Source organism: Ursus arctos, chromosome X (assembly GCF_023065955.2).
Source record: "Ursus arctos isolate Adak ecotype North America chromosome X, UrsArc2.0, whole genome shotgun sequence".
NCBI lineage: Eukaryota > Metazoa > Chordata > Mammalia > Carnivora > Ursidae > Ursus > Ursus arctos.
In genome coordinates this window covers 43,939,913-43,963,506 of record NC_079873.1, presented here as the reverse complement: position 1 = coordinate 43,963,506, position 23,594 = coordinate 43,939,913, and the positions used below count along the sequence as shown (strand labels likewise).

The 23,594-nt window shown below is 51.4% G+C and overlaps 1 protein-coding gene across 40 annotated transcripts in view; it reads right to left on the bottom strand.

Annotated features, from left to right (window-relative positions):
• Window positions 1–19,850: 19,850 nt before the first annotated feature.
• The window catches only part of LOC125282017 (protein FAM156A/FAM156B-like), a 49,676-nt gene continuing 45,932 nt past the window's right edge, over window positions 19,851–23,594 (bottom strand). For 30 of the 40 annotated variants that reach the window (XM_057311633.1, XM_057311591.1, XM_057311627.1 and 27 more), the window contains one exon: window positions 19,851–21,228. In XM_057311633.1, the coding sequence (XP_057167616.1) occupies window positions 20,542–21,228 (687 nt within the window). In that variant the 3' untranslated portion in view covers window positions 19,851–20,541. Of the gene's footprint in view, window positions 21,307–23,594 lie in introns of all 40 variants that reach the window. The other 10 variants (XM_057311692.1, XM_048215933.2, XM_057311656.1 and 7 more) reach the window with 1 other exon arrangement.

The following is a 23,594-nucleotide window of genomic DNA, read 5'->3' as shown; positions in this document are numbered from 1 at the left end:
CTGACACCCCGCACCCCCCCCCATGGGATGTATGTGACATTCCTTAGGCACTCCTGGCTGCCCTAAAGGAAATAGTTCACCTATAGAGACCACAATCCTGCAAGACTTGAGTCTCCCTCAGTTTACAAATGTTTTAGGGATCTACAAGAACAAAGCATTTCTATCAGTAACCTAGCTTCCAGAAGGGATGTAAATACAATTCAGTACCCTTACAATCTGCAGCCTCCAGGAAGTTCCCATCTTCATGTTAATGCCTTATAGAGGGAAAAACAAGCTTAACTTGACAATGGCAAGGCCTCCAGTATCCTGTGAGTCATCTTTGACAGATGAAAATCCTTTTGAAACCTCCCTGTTTCTTACCTACCCCAAACCCATAGTATATAATCAGCCTCCCCTCACAACCTGGGGCGGCAGCTCCTTCATGCCCATGGGCCCTGTCCCCTGCTTTAATAAACCACCATTTTGCACCAACAACGTCTCAAGAATTCCTTCTTGGTCATTGGCTCTGGACCTCACCCCACTGAACCTCACCTATATTCCACAACCTCATCGCTTCTACGAGAGAATGTATTTTATCATGTGTAGAACCCAGGTCCACAAAATCCAGGATACGGTGAGGAAACACCACGAAAAGAAACTTCAAAAACCAAAATGCAAGCTGCAGGGAACCCTAGCAGCTCCTTAAAAAATCCAACTTTAAAGAAGAAAAGGTTGCTTCCTCAGTTTTTATTGCACAAAAGATTCCAGTGAAGAAGCGGATCCGGTTCCAACCAGCCTTTCCCGCCCTTGGAAAATAAAAGGAAGCCACCTTACTCGCAAAACACTGGGACAGTTTTTTCAAGCTCGAAGGGCGGGGAGAAGGCGCTTAGAATGGCTTCACAGCTCCCCACTGCCACCTACAGGTCAGAGAAACTGGGCGCCACATATTGCGAAGGAAAATCCATCTTTCCGCTATTTCTCTACGAAGAGACCTAGAAATCGTGACTGAAAGACCTACGAGAAATGCCTGGGAGGGGCAAATGACGTAAGATAACCGCCGAAGTATCCTTGCGGAACAGTCCTCAGACTAAAAGCCTTCTGCTGTTCCCGCCCCGGAACTATGCCACAGTGGCAGGAAACGACCAAAGGGAAATCCTGTGAAACAGGCAGGATAAGTGTACGAGCCGCGCTCCTATTGGCGGGTTCTGAGCCTGCGCACGGGATTGAGTGAGGTCGGGGCCAATCTCATGGCGCAAGCCCGCTGTTGGTTTCCGGTCCGGTCCAAGGGCCAACACTGTTGATTTCCATGTGCCGTCCGCCCAGGATCCCCAATTCCCACAACCTTATGCGAGGCAACTGTACCGATCCCCGGTCCTTGTCCTCTTGTCCACGACAAGCTGTGAAGAAGCCAGTCCCCCGGCACACTCCCTCTCCCCTTCTCAGCTCTCACTCCTCTGATGCCTCCGCGGGCACCTCAAGACTCAGGAAGATGACCGGCCGCCCCGGGGCCTCAGGGTCGTCAGGGATGACCTCCTTCTCCCCAAGCTGAGCGTCGCCCTGCCCAGGGACTTGCCCTGGGCATCAGGAAACCCCGCGCCCCTCACTGGTCTCCTGTCTAGCATTGCACTCCAAACACGTACACGATGCCCTGGTTCTCCAGCTCCCTCCCTCTAATGCCTCTACATCCATAGGCCGCAGCCTCTTGGCTGCAGTCCGCAGTCCACGGACCCCACGGCCACTTCAGGGTCCACGCAGGCCGCTCCTTCCCCGACCTTATCGAAGGCTGTGAACTCTCCCTCAAACACAGGTCTTTTGCTCCTTGTATCCTCCTCCCTACTCTCCTGGTACACCCCAATAAAGGCGGAACTGCACCCTCCACACCTGTAGTCTTCTCTCTCTGCTCTACCTGCTGTAGCCTTCCAGGGCTCCGGCACCCACGCTTCTCGAGATGTTCAATGGCAATACATTAAGAGAGGGAAAAAAAAACAAAGAAAAAAGCAGAGAAGCTATCAGACAGACCCTCTCACCACTTCCCAGCAGCACTGGCTCTGCACCTGTATTCTCTGCTGCCTCTGTGGAAGAAGGGACCTGAACCCACTTGAGGCCCAGCCCTTCACCTGGATCCCATGCCCATCTCTTGGGGCAGGGGAGTAGGTGTTTGCAGTGCTCCTGAGTTGTCACCTGTCCGTTTATTTCTCCGTCATTCTGTTCACTCCGAACATGCTCCTATTTCTCGCCCCGACACGAGATGAAGTAAAACCTAAAGTCATCCCTTATGCCCTATGTTTCTGAGATACTGCCACATTTCCCTGATGCTCCCGACAGCAAGTCTCCCCTTGTTCTGTAACCCTTTTTCTTGCTACCCACTTCAATCGTGCTTCTATCAGCCTGCCCCCCGAAAAAAAACACTGATTTTTCTCAAGGGCACCAACGGCCTTCACGTATGGCCAACCCCTGTGGTGGTGTCCTCTCCTTGACTCACTGGGCCTCTCAGATGCCTTTGGCACATTTCCCAGTTTCCTCGTTTTTTACACTGTCCCTCCCCCACCCTTCCTTTGAATTTTTATTTTTGCGTATTTGACAATTTTCTCTCCGGGGGTTGTTCCTCCAACCCCAATGGCCACTCTGTTCCTTGTCCATATTTAGTGCTTACTCCTCCCTTCCCAGTGGCTTTTAGTTTTAACAGGGCCCTTCTCATGCTACACTGTCTCTGTGGGTTGTTTAGTCCTTGTTGCCAGGAGAAAAGAGAGCATGTACACAATGTGACCTCCCACATTCCTACCTCACGCATCAGCCTGCGCCCTGGGATCCAGATTTGTCTGTGTCTTTGCTGGATGACGTGGAGGAAGCATACACTGCACGTGCCCCAAGCACGCCTCTTCGTGTGTTGCATCTTGTTGGTCTCCACCATCCGATCCAGATCCGATCTTCTGGCTGTATCCTGTATCCATCCCCTTCTGTGCTTACCTACTGTACTGTTTTAATAGCCACGCAATCCCATCAGCTCTTGCCTTCGCGACAGTAACTCTGGCCAACTTCTGTTCCTCAAACATGCCAAGCTTATTCCCTCGTCAGGACATTGGTAATCACGGGGCTCTTTCCCTGGGAGGGTCCAGCCCCGGATCTTTACACGGTTGGTTCCTTCTCAAGCACAGGGTTTCTGCGCCATCTTTGCCTTCTCAGACAGGCTCTGCCCGACCGCTCTGTGTAAGTAGATTGTTCCTGGCCTAGGACCTGGGTCATTTTCTTCCTAACGCTTAGCACACTGACTTCCTTATTCATTAGTTGGTTGGTCTTCTCTCGCTCCCCAGATAAGTGCTAAACGACCAACTTGTACAAGAGTAGCAAACACCTAATAAGAGAGGCTCTCATTCTTGTTGCTGGATGCTGAGTAAAAGGCCACCTGAGACCTGTTATTTTTTTGTGCAGGTTATGGAAAGGGTGGTACGGGGTGGGGGAGGGTTAGTGGAGAATCTCCCTTTACATCCACAGGAACACAGGTGCGCCCCCCCCCCAATAGCTCCTGCAGGTTTTGAGGGGTCTGTGTTAAAGGCACAAGGAATAATACCTCGCCCTGCCTTGATTTCCTTCTAGGGGATTACATTAGTTCACTGCTACTTAAGATGACATACCCACAGTGAGAGAGATTCTATATTCATTTGAGAGCAGGGGAGAGCAGGAGCAGGGGGAGGAGGGGCAGAGGGAGAGGGAGGAGCAGACTCCCCACCTAGCAGGGAGCCCAATGGGGGCTGGATCCCAGGACCCTGGGATCATGACCGAGCCAAAGACAGACACTTAACCGACTGAGCCACCCAGGGTTTGATAGATCTTGCTCCTCCTGTGAGCAGCTGCCAGCCTGAGAACTCAGGAGCCTGAGAAAAGCTGCTGAGGGCCAGGGCGCCCCCGCTTGTCTGGGTCTTGATGGGACTCACACCGATAAATACCTAGGCAAAACATGCCTTGTTTAGGACTGAACCAGGAACCCGTATTCAAACTTCAGGAGGAAGGCCACTGAAGACCTTTTTCCCAGAATGCGAAGCTGTCGAGCACACATTGTCATTCCAGGGATTTTTAGAATTAGACAGTTGTGGTTTCACTGTGTTCTCCAGTAATGTCGACTGGGCTCCACCCCGTAATCAGAAAAGTATTTCTTTTTAAAGGTGAAACTCTTGAGCCTACCTCAAGTGCTGCTCTTTTAATTTATTATGCGGTAAACAGGAGACTGGAAAAAAAGTTTGCTGACCCTCCAGGACATTCCTGGACTAGTCAGACAGGAACATGCTCCCCGGCTTGCCCCGTAACTCCTGGAAGACATCACAAGCTCTGGGTAAGTTCATCTCTGCTGCCCAACTCTCCTCGATGGTTACCAGGCACTGGTGGGACCAGAGCACTGAGGAGTGAAGCTCTCTGGGCACTGACATTAAAATGGGTGACACAGCATCTCCTAGGACCCTTTTAAAACATGGTGTCTGTCTTTGAACACCGCGTTGACTTTTATACGTCTTCCCAGCTGATGAGGGTACAGGCATTCATGTGGGGCACTCCCTTCTATTTTACCAGTTAGCAAATCTCTTTATTCCTTAAAAAAAAAAAAAAAAAGAAAAGAAAAGCAAAAGCAAATCCTAACGCTTTCCCTTTGGGGTCTGGACAAACTGTGGAGCCTTGTCAGCATGAAGGTCAAGCAAAAGAAGAATGTTCTGCCCCAGCCTCAGAGGAGGCTGTGTCTACACACAGGAGGTGGCAGATGGAGGGAAGGCTCTCAGGGCTCAGTCTCCCCTTTGTGGGAGGGGACAAGCGAGCTACTCCAGAGAAGTGGAGGACAGGATTTTGCCCCCATTCGTGTTTGGGACTCAGAGGAGTTCACTTTGCAGGATGACCCCGCAGCCTCCTTGGGCGGAGGGACGGCTGAGGTTTAGGAACTTAGCTTTCCTAAGCTGATCTTGGCTCCTGCTGTGCCATAGGCCAGACCCCAGAGGCTGCATTCCCTGAGGGGGGAATGTGGAAAATGACTGAGTCCACAGCCAGGGGTTCAGGAAGGAAGCCTAAGCAGGCGAGGCACTAGGTGACCCTGCAGCTGAGGCTGTGGAGCGACAGCCCTGCCCAGAGTGGGGATGGAGGCTGAGACCAAGATTCAGAGGGGTCTACAGATGGCAGCGAAGGTGAGCCGAGGCTGGGTCAGCCAGGCAGCACCAGGTCCCGACCAAGAGGAGAGAGAGGAAAATGCAAGTTCCACCAGCCACATGCATGGGTGGTGCGGGTCAGCCTCAGCAGCTGCACCTGGGGGACGAGAGAGTCTTCCTCCCGTCACAGACCGGGGAGCATTCGGTGGCGAGCACCTTAAGAATTTCCTAGAAGCCCCCCCCTCCCCTTGCAGCATCACCCAGGAGACCTGTAAACCACACATACTCCCTCCCCAGCTTGAGAAGAAGTAGGGAGGTGGGGTGGAAATCTGAGACACTGAGCACATATTGAACTAGACCATTCACGTGATTGCATCCCACCACCCTCACCCTGACCAGATCAGAAGTGATTTCGCTGGGTGTTTTGCTCCTTTTCTGTGCGGTCCAGACAGTGAACAACCACAAAGATCACATCAGCCAGAGAGAAGAAATTAACCAACGTGGCCCTGTGGTCTGAGGAGCCCTAGTGAATGTGCGATCTCACCTCACCACCCCCGGCAGCTCCTCCTCTGTGCACCCTGCAATCAGTCCACGTTAGAGGAGCTTGGGGCATCTCTGCCTTGTCCTCTCCTTGAACTAGGGCCATGTTTCACGTCCCGTAAGTAAGTGGACCCCACCAACGGAGCGCAGAAGGCAGAGCAGACCAGACAGACACACACACAGAGTGGCGTGGTCACTCAGGAGAGCTGTCACTGAGGGGAGCAGGTCGTCTCCAGTCTGTCATCGCCTCCACAAGCGAAGCCAGGCTCCATTCTCCTTTAACAACACAGGCCCCGTTTTCCAGGGTCTGAGCCATGGAGCTCGGCTTCAGAAAATGGTGTAGCACCGTGGACTGCTGGAGAAAATCCCAGAACCACATTTAGAGCCACTATGCTTTCATAGTCTTCATCGTCTCCTGGGGCCTCAGTGTTGTAACAGAATGCTTTCTTTGGGACCATGGTCCCTTCTGGAGACATCCCAAGATTACCCCTCTCCCCCTGCATCCTGGACCATACACGGCTCCCTTCCCTGCTAGCCAAAGCACATTCCCAGTCTCAGGGGAGATTCCAGCAGGCGGGGAGAGGGAGGGAGAAGGGCCTGCCTCTGTGCTGGAAGGGAGTGTGGGAGTCTGTTGTCATGGCAACGTTCTTCTGTTCCTCCTCACTGGGTCACTCAGCTCCGCATCAGCCCAGCTGAAGGTCCAGGACTGATGAGAAAGCACTCGTCTCCAGCTCGCCCTCTTTCTGAGACAGATGTTGAAATAAAACAAAACAAACAAACAAACAAACAAACAAAACCCTCACAAAAACGGGTTGCTAGGCAACCAAAGCTTCATCCATCTGACACAAGAGGAAAAATCCCGCAAAGACAAACGAGTGGAAACTAAGACACAGGATGTATTGTGTGGGAGGCCACCCACAGACAGGGAACGTGACTGTCAATAGACGTGCTTGTGCCAAGGGTCCTGGGCACGCACACGCAGGTGCACACGTGTGCACTCAACGCGCTCCGTCCAGCGCAGAGCAGCACGGTGCCTGCGGCGTCAGGGACCCCAGGGGGCCCCAGGGGCCGAGAGCCTGAGGACGGGCTGCAGGCAGAAACCAGATCAAGAAGGCCAGAGGGACCACACACACCTTTTGACCTGTTCTTTCAAGGCTTATCCGACACCTGCGTTTCTTTTCGACCCATTTGTGCAACTACTGATTTCGAACAAACGCTATGCTATCTCACCTTCACCAGAAAGAGGTTCTCTCTCACTCTTGTGGTGGGAAAATATCTAGAACATAAAATTTACCGTGTTTTAAGCATATTTAAGTGAACAGACAGCCGTATCAGTAAGTTCGCGCCCTTGTGCCACCGTCACCAGCGTCCCCCCAACTCCAGAATCTTTCCTGACCCCGAGCTCTATCTTTCTACCCTTTAATTACACACTCCCTAGTACAGGTTCCCGCCGTGCCTGGTAACGACTGGGGGTTAGAGAAAGCCACTGAGCAGGCGACTCAGAGGCGCGAAGAGACGAGTCGCTCAGGCACCCAGGCAGCAAGTGACGAGAGGCCAAGGGGCCAAGCAGCGGGGTTTTGTCCGTGGGAGGGGCATTTTCACAGGAGCCCTGGCGCAGGGAACCGGACAGATCCAGCTCCAGGCGGCCCACCCGCGCAAGCACAGAAAGACAATTCAAGTGGGGGGGGGGGGGGGGGGCAGGGAAGCCGCTGCTTCTTTTTTCAAACACGAAGGGCGGGGGAGGAGGAGAGAGAAAGGTTGCATGGCGCACCACTGCCACCTAGCGGCCAGAGAAACTGAGCGCTACAAATTGAGAAAGAAAATCATCTTTTCTACCACTCCCCTGAGAGGCGACCTGCAGATCGTGGCTGTGGGAGCTACGTAGAATGCTGCCGAGGGGCAGAGAAAGCAAAAAAGCGGCCCGAGACGCTCGGCGGAATCTTCCTCCGCACAAAAACCGTTCCGTCGTCCCGTCCCGGAAGTTTCGCCACAGCGGCCGGAAGCCCGCGCCCGGAAGTCCCGGCACCAGGGAGGGAGACTCGTCAGCTCCGCCATCCGATTGGTGCGTTCTGGGCATGCGCGCCGAAGTTGAACGACGTCGTGCCAGGCTCTGGGCCCGGGGTCCTTTGGGCTCTGCGGACCTATCCAGTTCCCCCGACCGTGATATCCGGGTACTGTCACCGGGTTCCCTGGCGCTCCCACACCCCCACGGGCGGCACCTGTAGGGGTCCCCTGTTTATTGCCCTCCTCCCTACCCCAGCCTGTGAATACAGTCGCTTTCCCCCCTCTCAGCTCTCACTCCTCTGATGCCTCCAGGGCCACCTCAAGGCTCACGAAGATGACCGGGCCGCCCCGGGGGTCTCTCCGCCCCAGGAATGTTCTCCTTCTCCCAAGCGGAGTATCGCCCTGCCCACGGACGTGCCCTGGGCATCAGGAAACGCCGCTCCCCTCCCTGGTGTCCTGTGCAGCTTTCCTCTCACTCATCACTGTGAACCGCGTGCCCTGGTTCTCCAGCTCCCTCCCTCCAATGCCCCTACACCCACAATATACATACAGCCTCTTGGGGGCCTCCAGTCCAGGGCCGCCTCAAGGTCCACCCTCAATAACAAACACTCCCTGTTTGTAGGGGAGCACCAGAGCACTGATGACGAAATTTTAACACCTTACTGAATTCTTTTGTTAATTCCATGGCCAGGAGAGAATTGCCTTTCATTTCCACTCATCCTTCCCACACCACTACACTACTCCCTAGCAGCTCTCTTCCAGTCTGTTGCAACTGCCTACTAATTCATGGTGAGGACAGTAGCAATCAGGTGGGACTGCCCATAGCTTCCCAAACCCTGACCTGGCATTCTCCGCTGCCCCTCTGTATACATGCTCTATCTATGCTGCGACCAGCCCCTCACCTCTGCTCAGGATCCCGTGCCTCCCACCTTCTCAGAGACTTTGCTCCTGCAATGATGTCTCCTCTCTCCTGCTCTCTCTACGTTGGAGCATTCCACAATAAAGGAGGGGAAAAGCCCCACTGCCTTCCCCCATAGTCATCCTGCAGCCACTGGCACCTAATCTGGACCTTTCAAAGCAAAACTGCTTCAACTTCTCCTGAGGCCATTACCTCCTGCACCCCCTTCGATAGAGCTTTTGTCCCTCTCCTCCACTGTGACTGTTCTTGTCAAGGCTTCTATTAATATCCATATTGCCTGACACCACTCACACTCTGTGCACATCTTAGGGAACCTCTGGGGCGCCTTTGGGGCTCTGACCATTCATTTCTCCATCTATTTCTCTATGAAGATTTGAGTTTGGGCTCAATTTCTATTGTTTTTGACAACGTACCAATTTCACATTATGCCCCCTTTGACCTGCATATATGAGAATTCGGGTCAATATGAAAGACAAGCCAAAGAAAGAGTATCTGTTTCAGTCACAGAGGGGGCAAAGGCCCCCAGAGGATGTGGTGGCAGATCTAAAACAGCTCAGACAAGGGACGGGTGTTCAAGAAGTGGGGAGAAGCTCCACGTACAGGAGGATTTCACCTCATTCACACTTGGGACTCACCGGATACACTCTGCGCAGTGACCCAAGCGCTGTCTTCGAGTAGAGGGATAGCTGGGGTTTAGATATATAGCTTTCCAGAGCTGATCTTAGCTCCTGCTGTGTTCTAGGTGGAGGGGCGGGGGAAGGGAGCTGGATTCCCCTATGGAGGACGTAGAATGTGGCTGGGTTCATAAGCAGAGGTTCATGAAGGAAGCTTTAGCCTGGTAGAGGCTTAGAGGACTCTGCAGCCGTGCCTGTGGAGGGGACAGGCCTGCCCAGGGGTGGGATGGAGGATGAGACCCAGATGCAGAGGTGTTTGCCGATGCCAGCCAAGTGAGGTAAGCCTGAGTCAGCCAGGAAACACCACGGCCCGACCAAGAGGAGGGAGACAGAAGTGCCAGTGACACCCGCCTCCAGGCATGGCATCAGCAGCTGGAGCTGCGGGACAAGAGTCATCCTTCCCTCGGAGACCACCGAGGACACTGAGCCACATAGGTGTGTCAAAGAACCCCCTTTCCACATCCTCACGCAGACTTGTAAGCCACACATACCCCCTTCCTCATACTGGGGAGGAGCAACGGGTGAGGGGTGGTGGAAATGTGAGACGGAGCATTTGTAGGTGTGGACCATTCAGCGACTGCATTGGACCATTCTCCCTTACCACACTCGTGCAAATGAATGGCTTCCTTCCCCCCTTGCCTTCCAGCCCAGATGGGGGGCCCTCACTCAGGAGACTTAAGGAACCAAAGCGCCCGAGTGGAACAGGAACAGGAACAGGAGTCAGTCTGTGATCTGAGCTCAGCATCCCCGCCGGTTTTTCCTCTGCCCAGTCTGTCCACGCAGTCATGTTTGAGGAGATCGGGGGTCCTTGTCTTGTCCTCTCCTTTAACTCAGGAAGCTTTTACCGTTCACAAATGAGCCCCCCCCCCACCCCCTGCCCTGAACAGGGGACGGAGAGAAGAGAGGCCCACACAGACACACACAGTGGAGTCCTTGACAAGGGTTGTCAGCGAGGTGAGCCGCGCCTCCTCATGGCCACCCTGCCCTCCACAGGCAACATCTCCTTGAACAACACAGACACTCACTTCGGGGCCTGAGTTCTGGAGCTGGCCTTCAGAAAATGTTTCCAGAGCCAGAGTAGGATACCCGCAGGAGCCTGCCTGAAGCCAGTGGTTTTTGTTAGAAGAAGGAGAGGATTTCGGAACCTTCTTAATTCTTGTGAAGGTAAATCATGTGAATTTCCTCCAGAGAGCGGGGAGGACTAGGTGAGGATCTCAGGAGTTGCTGGCAGAGCCAGCACGATCCCCAAGGTCTTTTTCCCTCTCTGCTGGGTGCTCAGAATATCCACTCTTCGAGTGAGATCCTCCCCGGGTCGCCTAGACCTAGCAGGGCCTCAAGTAGGGACCCGGGCTTTTGTCTGCAGAGACCAGCCCTCAAGCTCCCAGTAAAGGACACGTCTCACGTCTCCAGTTGCTGTCATCAGCCCCTTGAGTGTGTTCTCCGTGTGAGAGCCCATTAGGCACTGGCCACAACGCAGACATGCAGCAGGAACAGCGTTTGGCAGGCTTCCTTTACAGGAAGCTAGAGGCCTTAGAACGTCCTGGCTTACACCCATTGCCCCACTTGATTCTTGGAGCTCAGGAAGTCGTGCTTTCTACCCCCCTTCATCTTAATGAGACAGTGATGCCCAGAGGCCCTAGAGTCTCTCAAATGGAAACCAGGGTCTAGTCCTGAAGAAGCCACCATGCTCTCGTGTCACTCTGGGGAAGGAAGGGGTCAACCTGGAGCAAGGGTTTGGTCTCAGAGTTGTGGTTCACCGGGCCTCCTCCCTCATCTGGCCTCCTCTCACATAAGGACCTATCCCTCACTCCCTCATCCAGCACGGATAAGGAGCTTTGGAAAGATGGGGTTTCCTTCACAAAAACTCGAACACTATGGCCACAAAGCAATGGCCTACGTGGCTTTCAGATGGGACCTTCGTCCTTCGCCTAAGAGCGTTCGCCTGAGTCAGTGCACGGTGGCCTGACCAGTGGCCCTCGTATAAGATGTTAGCACGCTCCAGACCTGGGCCACTCCGTGTACTTCCAACAACCCGCTGGAACCTGCACCCCGCATCCCCTTCATGGTGATCTGAGGACTGCACTCTGGTCCCAGCTTTGCAGGGGCAGAACCACGTGGCGATTCTGTTCTGCGGCTCTATGGCCCAGCCTCTCTGCTCCTCACTGGAAGGACCCGAAAGCCCAGCCTCCTGTCCGCCAGAGAGGACATGTTGAGGCCAATCTCATGATCAGGCCTTAGTTTTACCGAGCATTCAAGTCTGTCCAGGCCCCGGCGGCAGACCAGGTTGCCCAGAACCGAGAAACATCTTTGTCGCAGACACTCGGTCTGAATGTCGTGGCCAAATGCCCCCATCCCCAGGCCTGCCATCGCCCCAATTCCAAGCCCCTCACCTCCAGTGCCCTCAACGGCAGCACTGCTCTGAGCGTCTGCAGCAGGACTCCTGTCCTCTGATGCCACCTCTGCCACAACTTCCCAATCCCTCCCCCTGTGTTTCACTCCAGTTTGGCAATTCAGTGTGGGGCTCTCCCCGGACACCACTCACTGAGGCCTTTACCTGGAAGATGATGAATCTCTGAAGCGGCATCTCCAGGGGTCACAGAGGCAAGAATGGGGCGGGAGAGGTGATGGAAGACTTTCTCCAACCCCACTGCTGCGCTGATCCCACGCTTGAAGAAACACCTGTGAGGCTCATCCCAGATCTCAACCCTGTCATCTAGTCAACAGTCCCCGCCATCCACAGGCGTTTCAGGGACCGGCACCCAGTTGTTTTTCCGACTTGCTTTTGGGGACAGAAAATAACACCCTCTGAAATCACACAGCCAAAGTGCTTCTAGAGCCTTGTGTCTTTGATTCCTGTCAAGCCAGGTTTCTTGATCGTGTCGACCAAAGGGTGGACTTACTTGGCTACCTCCGGATTCCTCCTCGATGTCCCCCCACCCGTGGATCATCCCATTGCTAAATTCTCCAAAGAGCTCCATGTTGCCAAACCAAAGTATCCAATGCTGTGTTGGCCACAGTAACATTCCTTGTTTTCAAAATGCTCTCGTTCCTCAGCTTCTGGGACGGCAGCCCACCCTGGCTTTCCTCCTGCCTCTCAGATCGTTACTTCTAAGTCTCCTTCCTGGCCCATTTCATTTGATCCCCTCCCAAGTCTTGTTTTGTTTTTTTCTCCCGGGGTTCCAACCTCTGCCCTGTGCTCTTCTCATTCGATACACGATCCGTGGGTGACTACGTCGCCACCCAGAGCTCTACCCAGCTGACTTGTTTTCGTCTGTATCCCCTTGTGTGCCTGTGGTTTTGCCATCAACAAGTCTACCAAAGAAATGTCTGCTGGGCCCCAAATCCCCACGGGCTGAACCTATAGGGCGTCTCCACTCAGAGGTCCCATAAGCCCCGCCAATCTGCAGATCACCCCAGACCTGCATTCCCCATCTCACGGGTGGACACTGCCATCCACCCAGTTCCTTAAGACGGAGTCCTGGGGAGGTTGCTAGGTGTGCTCTCCATCACCCCAAGACTCTCTGGGACCTGCTCAGGAAAAAGCTAAACCATGATCCTCACGTTGCCACAGGTGTTCGTAAAGTCGCCTGTGAGGGCTCCGTCTCCGCAGGTACACTCTGAGCACGTCCTCAGAATGCTCCTGGCTGGGGTGGGTTCCCCACAGCAATTCCCGAGGAGAAGACCCACGCCCTGTGACATAACCGGGGAGACTGAAATCCTCACCTTCTGTAAGAACTCCCTGCGCAAGCTCCATGAATGGGGCGGAGCAGTAAGCCCGGGATTTGGAATATAGAGTGAATACCCGGATGTAATCTCTCAGCGAGAAAGTCTGGAAGGCACGTGTCTTTGGGTGAGCATGAAACACGGGATTGCTCAATTTTACTTTTCATCATAAATACCTTGACCTGTTTGGGCTCTTATCTGAGCCCGGGAATGAGTTTGAGAACAAAAGTATAGAAGACAGTTAAAAAACACAACCCACTAAACGTGGCCGATAAGCCTGAGAGCTGAGCATCTCCATCAACGGATCCAAGTCTCAGCCAACGCATTTTCAAAGAATTTTTGGGATCTGTCTGATGAAGTTATCTATACAACGTCGTCTCCGATTTTAAAGTAGCGAAGCGCAAGGGATCTTGACAAGAAATAAAAAGTCGTACGTTTCATGAGCAAATCAGGGGTTTTAACTTCAAACTGGTTTTCGGGAACACTGAGAGCAGCAAGTACAATGTCAGTTTTAAAGCCCGCGTTCACTTTGACGTGTTTGTCCGTTCCTCACAGCCTACACCATCTGCCGGCCACAGCAGGTAATGATGAAGACCTGCTTGCCTTGTAAGGGAGTCTCAAATTTCTGACTTGAGGTGTTCACCTTAAGGATGGTTCTCTTTCCACAGCGGCAAACTAGGTTTTCACAGAGGTTTCCAAATAATGCTCTCGCTGGGGCCACATTCCAGACTCACTTCATCAGATTCCCTGGGGAGGGAGCACCAGCATCTGTCCCTCTTTTTTTTACTAGTAATTTTTAAATTTTACTTCCAGTATAGTTAACACAGTGTTACATTAGTTTCAGGTGTACAGTGCAGTGATTCAACAATTCCATACATCACCCGGTTCTCACTAGGACAAGTGCACTAATTCATCCCCATCACCTAGCTCACTGACCCCCTCACCCACCTCCCCTCCAGTTACCATCAATTTGTTCTCTTTAGCTAAGAGTGTGTTTCTTGGTTTTTCTCTGTCTCTTTTTTTCCTTTGCTCGTTTGTGGTTGTTAAATTCCACGAGTGAAATCATATGGTACTTGTCTTTCTTCTGACTTCTTTGGCTTAGCAATAATCCTCTCTAGCTCTACCTGTGCTATTGCAAATGGGAAGATTTCATTCTTTGTTACGGCTGAATAATACTCCATTGTGTATATATACCACATCTTCTTTATCCCTTCGTCTATCCACGGGCGCTTGGGCTGCTCCCATGCTTTGCTTATTGTAAACAATGCTGCTATAAACATAGCGGGGCCGGTACCCCTCCAATCAGTGTTTTTGAATTTTTGATAAAATACCCAGTAGTATGATTGCTGGACTGTAGGGCAGCTCCATTTTTAACTTTTTAAGGAAACCCCATACTCTTTTCCGACAGTGGCTGCACCACTTTGCATTCCCACCAACGGTGCACGGGCGTTCCTTTTTCTCTACATCGTCGCCAACACCTGTTGTTTCTAGTGTTTTTGACTTTAGCCGTTCTGACAGGTGGGAGGCGATATCTCACTGTGGCTCTGATTTGCATTTACCAACATCACAGATGATGAGTGATGTCGAGCATCTTTTCATGTGTCTGTTGACTGTCTGGATGTCTTCTTTGGAGAAATGTCTGTTCCTGTCTTCTGCCCATTTCTTAAATTAATTGGATGATTTCTTCAGGCGTTGAGTCCTTTTTAAGCTGCTCCAGGAAAGTTTCAATGTGAAGCTGAGGTTGGGAAGCATCGCTGAGCTTCACCTGTCCTGGTTTAAAGAGAATCTTGGACTTTAGAGCCATGTGTACTAATACTGAAATTAAAAAAAAAAAAATTCTTATGTGTCTTCTCTTGCAGGAGCTTTTTTTTTTTTTTAAGATTTTATTTATTTATTTGACAGAGAGAGAGACAGCCAGCGAGAGAGGGAACACAAGCAGGGGGAGTGGGAGAGGAAGAAGCAGGCTCCCAGCAGAGGAGCCTGATGTGGGGCTCGATCCCACAACGCCGGGATCACGCCCTGAGCCGAAGGCAGACGCTTAACGACTGAGCCACCCAGGCGCCCCCCCCCTTTTTTTTAATTTGAGTAGACACACAGTGTTCCATTGGTTGCAGGCGTATGTCACAGTGATTCAACATCTCTAGTGTCATGCTCTGCTCCCCACAAGCGTAGCTACCATCCGTCACCATACAATGCTATTACAATATCATTGACGATATTCCCTATGCTCTGCCTTTGGTCCGGTGACTCTTCCATTCCTTCACCAGAAGCCTGTATCTCCCCCTCCCTTTCACTCAACTTTCCCATCTACCCACCCGTTCCATCTGGCAGCCATCAGTTTGCGTTCTGTATTCATAAGTCAGTAGCTCTCTGGGACCTATTTATTTTACAGCCATATTTAGAACAACTTCAAGGAGTCAGGAGTGTGTTTATGTACCAATGTCTCCTTCTCTAGGGGACACTCAGGCAGGTGGAGGGGAGGGGGAAGGGCCTCAAGGATGAAAAGGCTGCGGGATTTCCATTGTCCTGGTTACCCCCCTGCTGCATATCCCCACTGGCTTGCTGAGTGGGGCAGGGGGCCCTGTGTGTTGGAGAGGGGACAACATCCCTCTCCAGTCTACACATGTCTTCCTGTGGCCAGAGTGAAGCTAAGGGTGAGGCTGCTTACCAAGGAAACTGCAGCCGGTTCCATGGGATTCCTCAAGAATGGAAAAGTCCTAAGTGGGTTTCAGACGCAGGATGGACCACGGGAGCCTGCCCCCAGCCACGGATTTCTGAGCCAATCACTCTGTTCACCCAGTGGCTGCCCGCGCGCGCGAGTACACGCAGACACACAGACACAGGCACAGACGTGTGCACGCACCAGCACTCCGTTCTGTTGTGCATAGGGACTCAGGCTGGCGGCAGCAGCTAGCTCACGTGGAGGAGGCAGGTGATGATGGGTCATGCAGGCAGGACCCAGAGAACACGGAAAGAGAGATGGGGCAGGTTCTTAGTGTTATAAAGTCAATGGCATACCTCTTCCTCCAGGACTTAGACATCTGCATTACATTTTCCAAAGGCTATAATTTGGGGCGCCGGGGTGGTTAGTCGGTTAAGCATCTGCCTTCGGCTCAGGTCTTGATCCCAGGGTCCTGGGATCGGGTCCTGGGATCGAGCCCCGCATCGGGCTCCCTGCTCAGTGAGGGTTCTGCTTCTCCCTCTGCCCCTCCCACCGCCCATTTTCTGTCTGTCTCTCTCTCTCAAAATAATATAATCTTAAAAAAAATATAAAGGCTATAATTTACATACCACAAAGTTCACCCAGTTGAAGGGTCCAATGCAGTGACTTGTAGTACATTTCCGGAGTTGTGCAGCCATCAGCACGATTCAGTTGTACAACATTTCCATCACTCCGGAAGGACCCTGTGTACCCGTCAGCACTCAAGTCCACTCCTACCTCCAGGCCGAGGCAACATCTAAGGTAATTTCTATCTCTTGTAGGTGTGCCCTTTCTGGGCATTTCCTGTAAACTGACTCATGCTTCAAGCTGACTTGTGAGTCCGTGTTTTTCACTCAGCATAACACAATGGAGGCTCATCCATGTTGCTGCAGACATCAGAAGGTCACCCATCTTCATAGACCAGTGGCCTTCTACTGCAAGGGTATGCCACAGGTGGATTATCCTCTTACCGGTGACAGACTTTTAGACTGTTTCCACTTTTTTGCCGTGAATGTCTGAGTACAAGTCTTTGCCTGGGCATAGGTTTCGTTTCCAGTTTCTCCATGTCCTCAGTCTTTGTCTTGCATGATTGCGCCGGCCGGAACCTTCAGTCAATGTTGGAAGGGAACGGTGGGACCGGCGTCCTCGCCTTGGTCCGGATCTCAAGAGGAAAGCATTCATTCTTTCACTACTCAACACGAGGTGACATGAGACTCATTTTTCTTCCAGATGCCCTTTATCAGAATGAGGATGTGCCCTTCGAGCCCTAGGCGGCTGAGGGTTTTTATCACGAATGGGTCTTAGATTTTGTCAAATGTCTGTTCTTTGTCTATCAAGATGATCAACTACGTGGTTTCTGTCCTCGTTATATTACGACGGTGCTTACCTGAGTTGTATTTTGAATGCTAAAGCAATGTTGCAACCCGGGGATAAGTCTCACCTGGTTAGTTGCATACTCCCTCGTAAATGCTGCTGGATCTGGTGCACCGTTTTGTTGAGGATTTATGTATGGATAGTCGTGATAGATACTGGTCTATAGATTTCTTGTGTTGTCCTGTGTGGCTTCGGTAGCAGGGTAATATTGTCCTCACGGGCTGAGTTAGGAAGTGTTCCCTCCTCCTGTCTGTTGTGGAAGAGTCTATGAAGGATGGCTATTATCTCTTCCTACAGTTTAACAGGATTCACGAATGAGGCCCGCTATTTGTCCATTAGCTGGCCCAGGGCTTTCCTCTGTGGGAAGGTTCTTAATTCCCAAGTTCAATTTCTTTACTTGTGATAGGTCCATTCAGATTTTCTCTTTGAGCATTCCATTTTACCCCCATTCTCTCCCCGTGTTTTCTTGCCTCCTGGTGGCTCTGCGTCTGTCTCTGGTCTGGAACCTGGCATGCTGAACATCTCTAGACATCACTGGATCCTGGCTCCCAGTCAGGAACTTGGGACAGTATGCTGTGTCAGATGGGACCCCCCAGATACGCTCGTACACTCGATATGTAGGCAAGGGGACCATGCTCTGAGGTGGGGATGGGGTGGCACCAATGGGTCCCTCAGTTACACCCACCCACCCATTCTCCATGGGCCCCCGGGTAGGCCGTAAGTCTGTGTTTAGGAGCACCCTCAGCAAGCCCCAGGTCCACACTGCCCCACCCTGGTCCTTCCCACTCCTCTCGTCTCCTGGCCGGAGAACTGCACAGCAGATCCATGACGGCTCTCTGCCACGTGTCTGGGTGTCACAGCTCTCCTTGATTAAAGGCTCAAGTCCCAAGGGTCGGGACTGTCTCGCCATTACTCCAAACTGCCCCGCCCAGCAGCCAGCTTAGCACGGAGTGGGGAAGGCAAGGGGAGACAACGAAACCTTCACGAGTGGCTATACATTTGATGGTGGTTGGCGTGGCTACTGGGCTGAGGCCTCCTCTTTCCCGTCTCTGTGAACTCTGCCAGGTGGGGAAGGCTGGCCCTGCCCCAGTGCATTCTGGAGAGGATTCAAAGATGTAGCTTATAAGACTTGGTGCTTCCAGCTGGGAAACGTCCACCAAAGTCACCGGTTCTCCGCACTTCACCCGCAGCCTTTATGGAGGTTACAGTTGCTGAGCTGGTTAAGAGTGCCCACTCTGGAGGCGCCTGGGTGGCTCAGTCGCTAAGCGTCTGCCTTTGGTTCAGGTCATGATCCCAGGATCCTAGGATCGAGCCCCGTGTCGGGCTCCCGGCTCTGCGGGGAGCCTGCTTCTCCCTCTCCCGCTCCCCCCTGCTTGTGTTCCCTCTCTCACTGTCTCTCTGTCAAATAAATAAATAAAATCTTTAAAAACAAAAAACAGTGCCCGCTCTGAATACAGTCCGCCTAGGTTTGTGTGCCACTCCCCCATTCGGTGCCTGCGTGACACTGAGCAAGTCACCTAACCTCTCTGTGCTCTGCTTTCCCACCTACCAATTGAGATTGAGGTCTTGCTCCATGAGGGGTCTTTGGGAGCGGATTACATGAGCTGATACGTGGAAATACGTAGCGTAGTGTCTGATAACTAGTACACAATCAATAAAGTGAAATGCCATGTTATTCCTGCTAACCACACCCCAAATGACCAGTTAGAATTGAGGTCTCGGGAGTTTCAAGAAAGAAAAGTCCTGCTTTAGGGCCCCTGGGCGACTCAGTCAGTTAAGCGTCTGCCTTTGGCTCAAGTCATGATCTTAGGGTCCTGGGATCGAGCGCCCGAGCGCCGCTTCGGGCTCCCTGCTCAGCAGGGAGTGGGCTTCTCTGTCTGTCTGTCTGTCTGTCTCTCTCTCTCTTCCCTGCCCCTCCCCCGCCCTCCCCTCCCCCACTCATGTTCTTTCTCTCTCAAGTTAATAAATAAATAATCTTAAAAAAAAAAGAAAGAAAAGAAAAGTCCTGCTTTACTTACCTTCTCTCTTCAAGTGGGAGAAAAGCCAGGCAGGGTCAGGTGAGCACCTAAGCTCTCGGACGAGATCACAAGTTCGAACATAATAAGCACACCTGTGCTCAAGCCACTTCCCTCTGCAGGAGACTCCTAGATGTTGGCAGCAACACAGCTCTGGGGACTACCTAAAAATAGAGCCTGACAGAAAGCAGAATTTATTTTCAGTTCACAGGAATTGCATGGGCCCTTCCTGGGTACAGAGCGTTGGATCCTGTGTGTGTGTGTGTGTGTGTGTGTGTGTGTGTGTGTGTGAGTGTGTGGCGGGGGGAGGGAGGTAGATGGATTCATTCATGCCTCCTGAAATGAAAAGGCACGTGTCTAAATCCCAAAACGACTCTTCAGTAACTCAACGATGCTCTATTGTGCAGCAGCAGGCATGAAACTGCTGTTCCCTTGCGGCGACCCAGGGACACCAGGCAACGAACGAGGAAGGGCCCCTGAGCATCCTAAGGCCAGGGGAACCGACACCATCCCTCAGGAACTCCAGCCGTGGGCAGCAGACTCTGTTTCCAACTCTCTGTGGGCAGTAAGACTCTCTTCCCCTTGCTCCCGGATGATGTGAAGGCTGGTCCTGCTGCAGGGCCGCCAATGGTTGATGTGATGGTGTTCCCTGGTGCCCTCCCCGTCCCCTGCTCCGAATCCACACGGTTTAGAACTCCTCTTGATAAATCGTGATCTGCTGCTCTGGGATTTAAATGTCGTGATCTCAGATCTAACAAAGAACAAAGCATTAGGGATCAACAAACCAGAACTCAAAAGCTATTTTCCTTTCATACGTATATTTATTTGGTATGCATGATGAGGTAACCCATCAGAAATTCCGCCAAGGGGAATACTATCACTGTCACGAAGCAGGGAAACGTTAGCCTACATTTAGCTCAGCACATTCATAATGGCTTACACAGATAGCACAATGGTGAACCACTGCATTCCAGTTCCACGTCCCTCTCCGCACTCAGTTTAGCGTCCGATTCTTGGAAGTGGAGCTCAGTTGAGCGCACGGGCATCCCAGCAGACCTAGTGCTGCTTCTGGGAGGCAGTCAGTGACACGGCACAAAAGCACACGGGCCATCACCAGGGCATTCATGCTACAGAGAAACCCTATATCTTATTGACAACAAGGCAGGGAGGAAAGACAGAGATCCGGGGTGGGAAAGTGACAGCATGCATCATGGGAGCCGTAATATAGAAGTTAAGGACCTCTGGTACGCACTGTCCCATAGAAAGCCCCACGGTGACCCAGAAATTCCAGGCGGGAAAAAGGAGGACCTTCCCGGGATTGGATCCATGCTCACACAGACAGAGCGTTCAGTCCTCACGCTGCTCCTGTTCCTTCTCTGACTTCTCTGATTGCTTACTGTTTGGTCCCAAAAGGAATCCATGCTCAGGATCTGGCCACGCCAGCCTCCACGTCTGAATCCGTTCCGATCTCTGTCACGTGAGGGCGAGAGCTTCAGTTTTCTTTCAACCACTGTTTCAGGAGCCTCTGAAACATTCTTTTGCTTTCCTGCTGCATCTCCAGTTGGAGCTTCTCCTCTCTCTCCTGCTGTTGGAGCACCCCTTCGGGCAGAAGGCCGGGCCGGTTGGTCCCCAGGCTGAGGGTCAAGCCACTGAGGCCCTGCACCAGCGTGTCCCAGGAGGAAGGATGCGGGGCCCCTTTCCTCTCTGCAGGCATCCCAGGGACATTGGGCCTATGGCTCTGGCAGTATCGACATTCACATCGGAATCTGTTCTGATCTCTATCCCCTGCTGAGGAAGAGATCCTGGCCTTCCTTTCGACGCGATAAGGTGCCACGTGATCGAGGTGTCGCCGCCTCGCGTGCCCCAGAAGTGTTCTCTTCCTCTGAGGGGACGCCGACCTTTCCCACCGCCTCTCTTGGAGGGTTTTCTCATCCCTGTACCGCTGCTGGAGCAGCCCCTCTGGCAGAGGGGCAGGGTATTTGGCACCCGGACTGGTTTTGAGGTCACCGAGGCCCATCATTAGCAGTTCTGAGAAGGAAGGAGGGGAGGCTGCTGTGACTTCCCGGGAAGTCTCTTCGGAGATCATTGGGGAAGATTCGGGAATCGACGTTGAGTTGCATTTCTGGAGTGGATCCATGGAGGCGTAGTCGGTGCTCACAGCTCCACCTGGCCCTTGGGTCTAGACAGGAAGGGGAAGATGAAGGTTCTCAAAGGGCTGGAAGGTAGCGAGGGACGGGCACGGCCAGAAGAACCCAGACTGCAACACGTGGTGACAGAAGAAGAAAGAAAACCCATTATTATTCCTCTGATGTAACCTTCCCGTGCCTCTGTCTCCTATCTGTGAAATGGGGACCATAACGAGCCCTAGTCGCTGGAACTGTTCCGCACTTTAAATGGGATCAACCATTTCCAAGGGCTCAGAATACTGATGGCATATAATCAGGGTCTCAGAAGGGAGATCCATTATCGCGTCCACATGACCCATCATGCAAAATGTTGCCCTGCAGTCAACCACGTTAAGTCCCTGCTGACATGTTATAACCGTTCTCGAACATCATTTCAAGAACAATCCACGTGTGACTAGCATGTGCTCTCCTCCTAGGTGTTCGTGTACTTTCAAAAAGCAGACGTTTGCTACAATTTAACCATTTCCACCATGGGGAGGGACACATTCTTTTCAATTCTCACAGGCTTTCATCTAGTTAAAAAGGATATTCAAGCCGATGGAAATTATTTCAGAAATCCCCTGTAAGAATAAATAAGAATTTACCGAAGCCTAAGAACAGAAATCAATGAAATTTCTAACAAGACACATTAAAGGAACTCAAATCAAAAGCTGCTTCTTTGAAATGATCAAGAAAATTGCTAAGCCTCTCACAGGACTGATGAAGGAAAAGAAGAAAAACAGAAGAACAAAGCAAGATACATCCTACTTCCTGCTTTCTAGCCATATGGCAAAGCCAGAAAATCACAACAGTGTGGTACTGGCATAAAAACTGACATACAGACCAATGGAACAGAATCGAGAGCCCAGAAATAACCCCACGCATATACGGTCATGACACAGGAGTCAAGAATACTCAACGGAGAAAAGACAGTCTCTTCAATAAATGGTGCTGGGAGAATGGAATCTTCACATGTCAAAGAAGAAGGCTGGATTCCTGACTTACACGCAGAAGAAATTTACATGAAATAGATTAAAGACATAAACGTAAGACGGAAACTATGAAACTCCTGGAAGAATACTATTCAACAAAAAAGCCCTTTGACATGGGTCTTGGCCATGAATTCTGGATATGATACCCAAAGCACAGACAACAAAGTAAAAAAAAAAAAAAAAACAAAAAAACAAAAAAACAAGCGGGGTTACATGTAAGTAAAAAGCTACACACCAAAGAAACCACCAGCAAGGTAAAAAGATATCTTACAGGATGGGAAGAAAATACTTGAAATCCATATATCTGTCAAGGCATTAGTTAATATCCACAATACAGAAAGAACTCATACAACTCCATAACAAAAAGGCTAATAATCCAATTTAAAAACAGGTAAAGGATGTGAATACATGTTTTTCTAAAGGAGACCTACAAATGGCCAACAGGGACATAAAGAGCTGCTCCAAACCACTAATCGTCAGAGAAATGCAAATCAAAACCACAATGAGGTCTCACCTCACACCTTTCAGAACGGCTAGCAACAAAAAGACAAGAGATAAAAATGCTGGCTCGGATGTGGAGCATAAAGAAATCAGGGGCTGCCTGGGTGGTGCACTCAGTTGAACACCAACCGGCTGACTTTTGGTTTCCGCTCAGGTTCTGATGTCGGGGTCGTGACATCGAGCCCTGCATCGGGCTCCATGCTCAGCGGTGAGTCTGCTTAAGTCTCCCTCTCCCTCTGCCCCCCACCCCAGTGCACTCTCTCTCAAATAAATAAATAAATAAATAAATCTTAAAAAAGATGTTTTGCATTGTTGGCGGGATTGTAAATTGGCACAGCCAGTATGGAAAACAGTATGGAGATTCCTCAAAAAATCAAAAACAGAACTACCATATGCTGCAGACCTTCTACTCCGGAGAATGTACCTGAAGGAAATGAAATCACTATGTCAAAGACATACCTGCACCCCATGTCCACAGCAGCATTACTTACAATAGCCAAGACATGGACACAATCTAGGTGCTTTTGATGGATAAACAGATCAAGAAGACACACACACACACACACACACACATGCACGCATGCACGCATGTGCACACACACACACACACACACACACACGAATATTATTCAGGCACAAAAGAGGAGGAAATCCTGTCATTCGTGACAACACAGATGGACCCTGAGAGCATTATGCTAAGTGAAATAAGTCAGAGAGAGACAAATATGATATGATGTCACTCATATATGGAATTGAAGAAAACCTCCCAAGTTTATAGAAAAAGATATCAGATTTGTGGTTATCAGAGGTGGCAATTTGGGGAAGGAGAAAAAACCTGGAGGATGGTGGTCAAAAGGAACAAACTTCCAGTTCCAAGGTAAACAAGT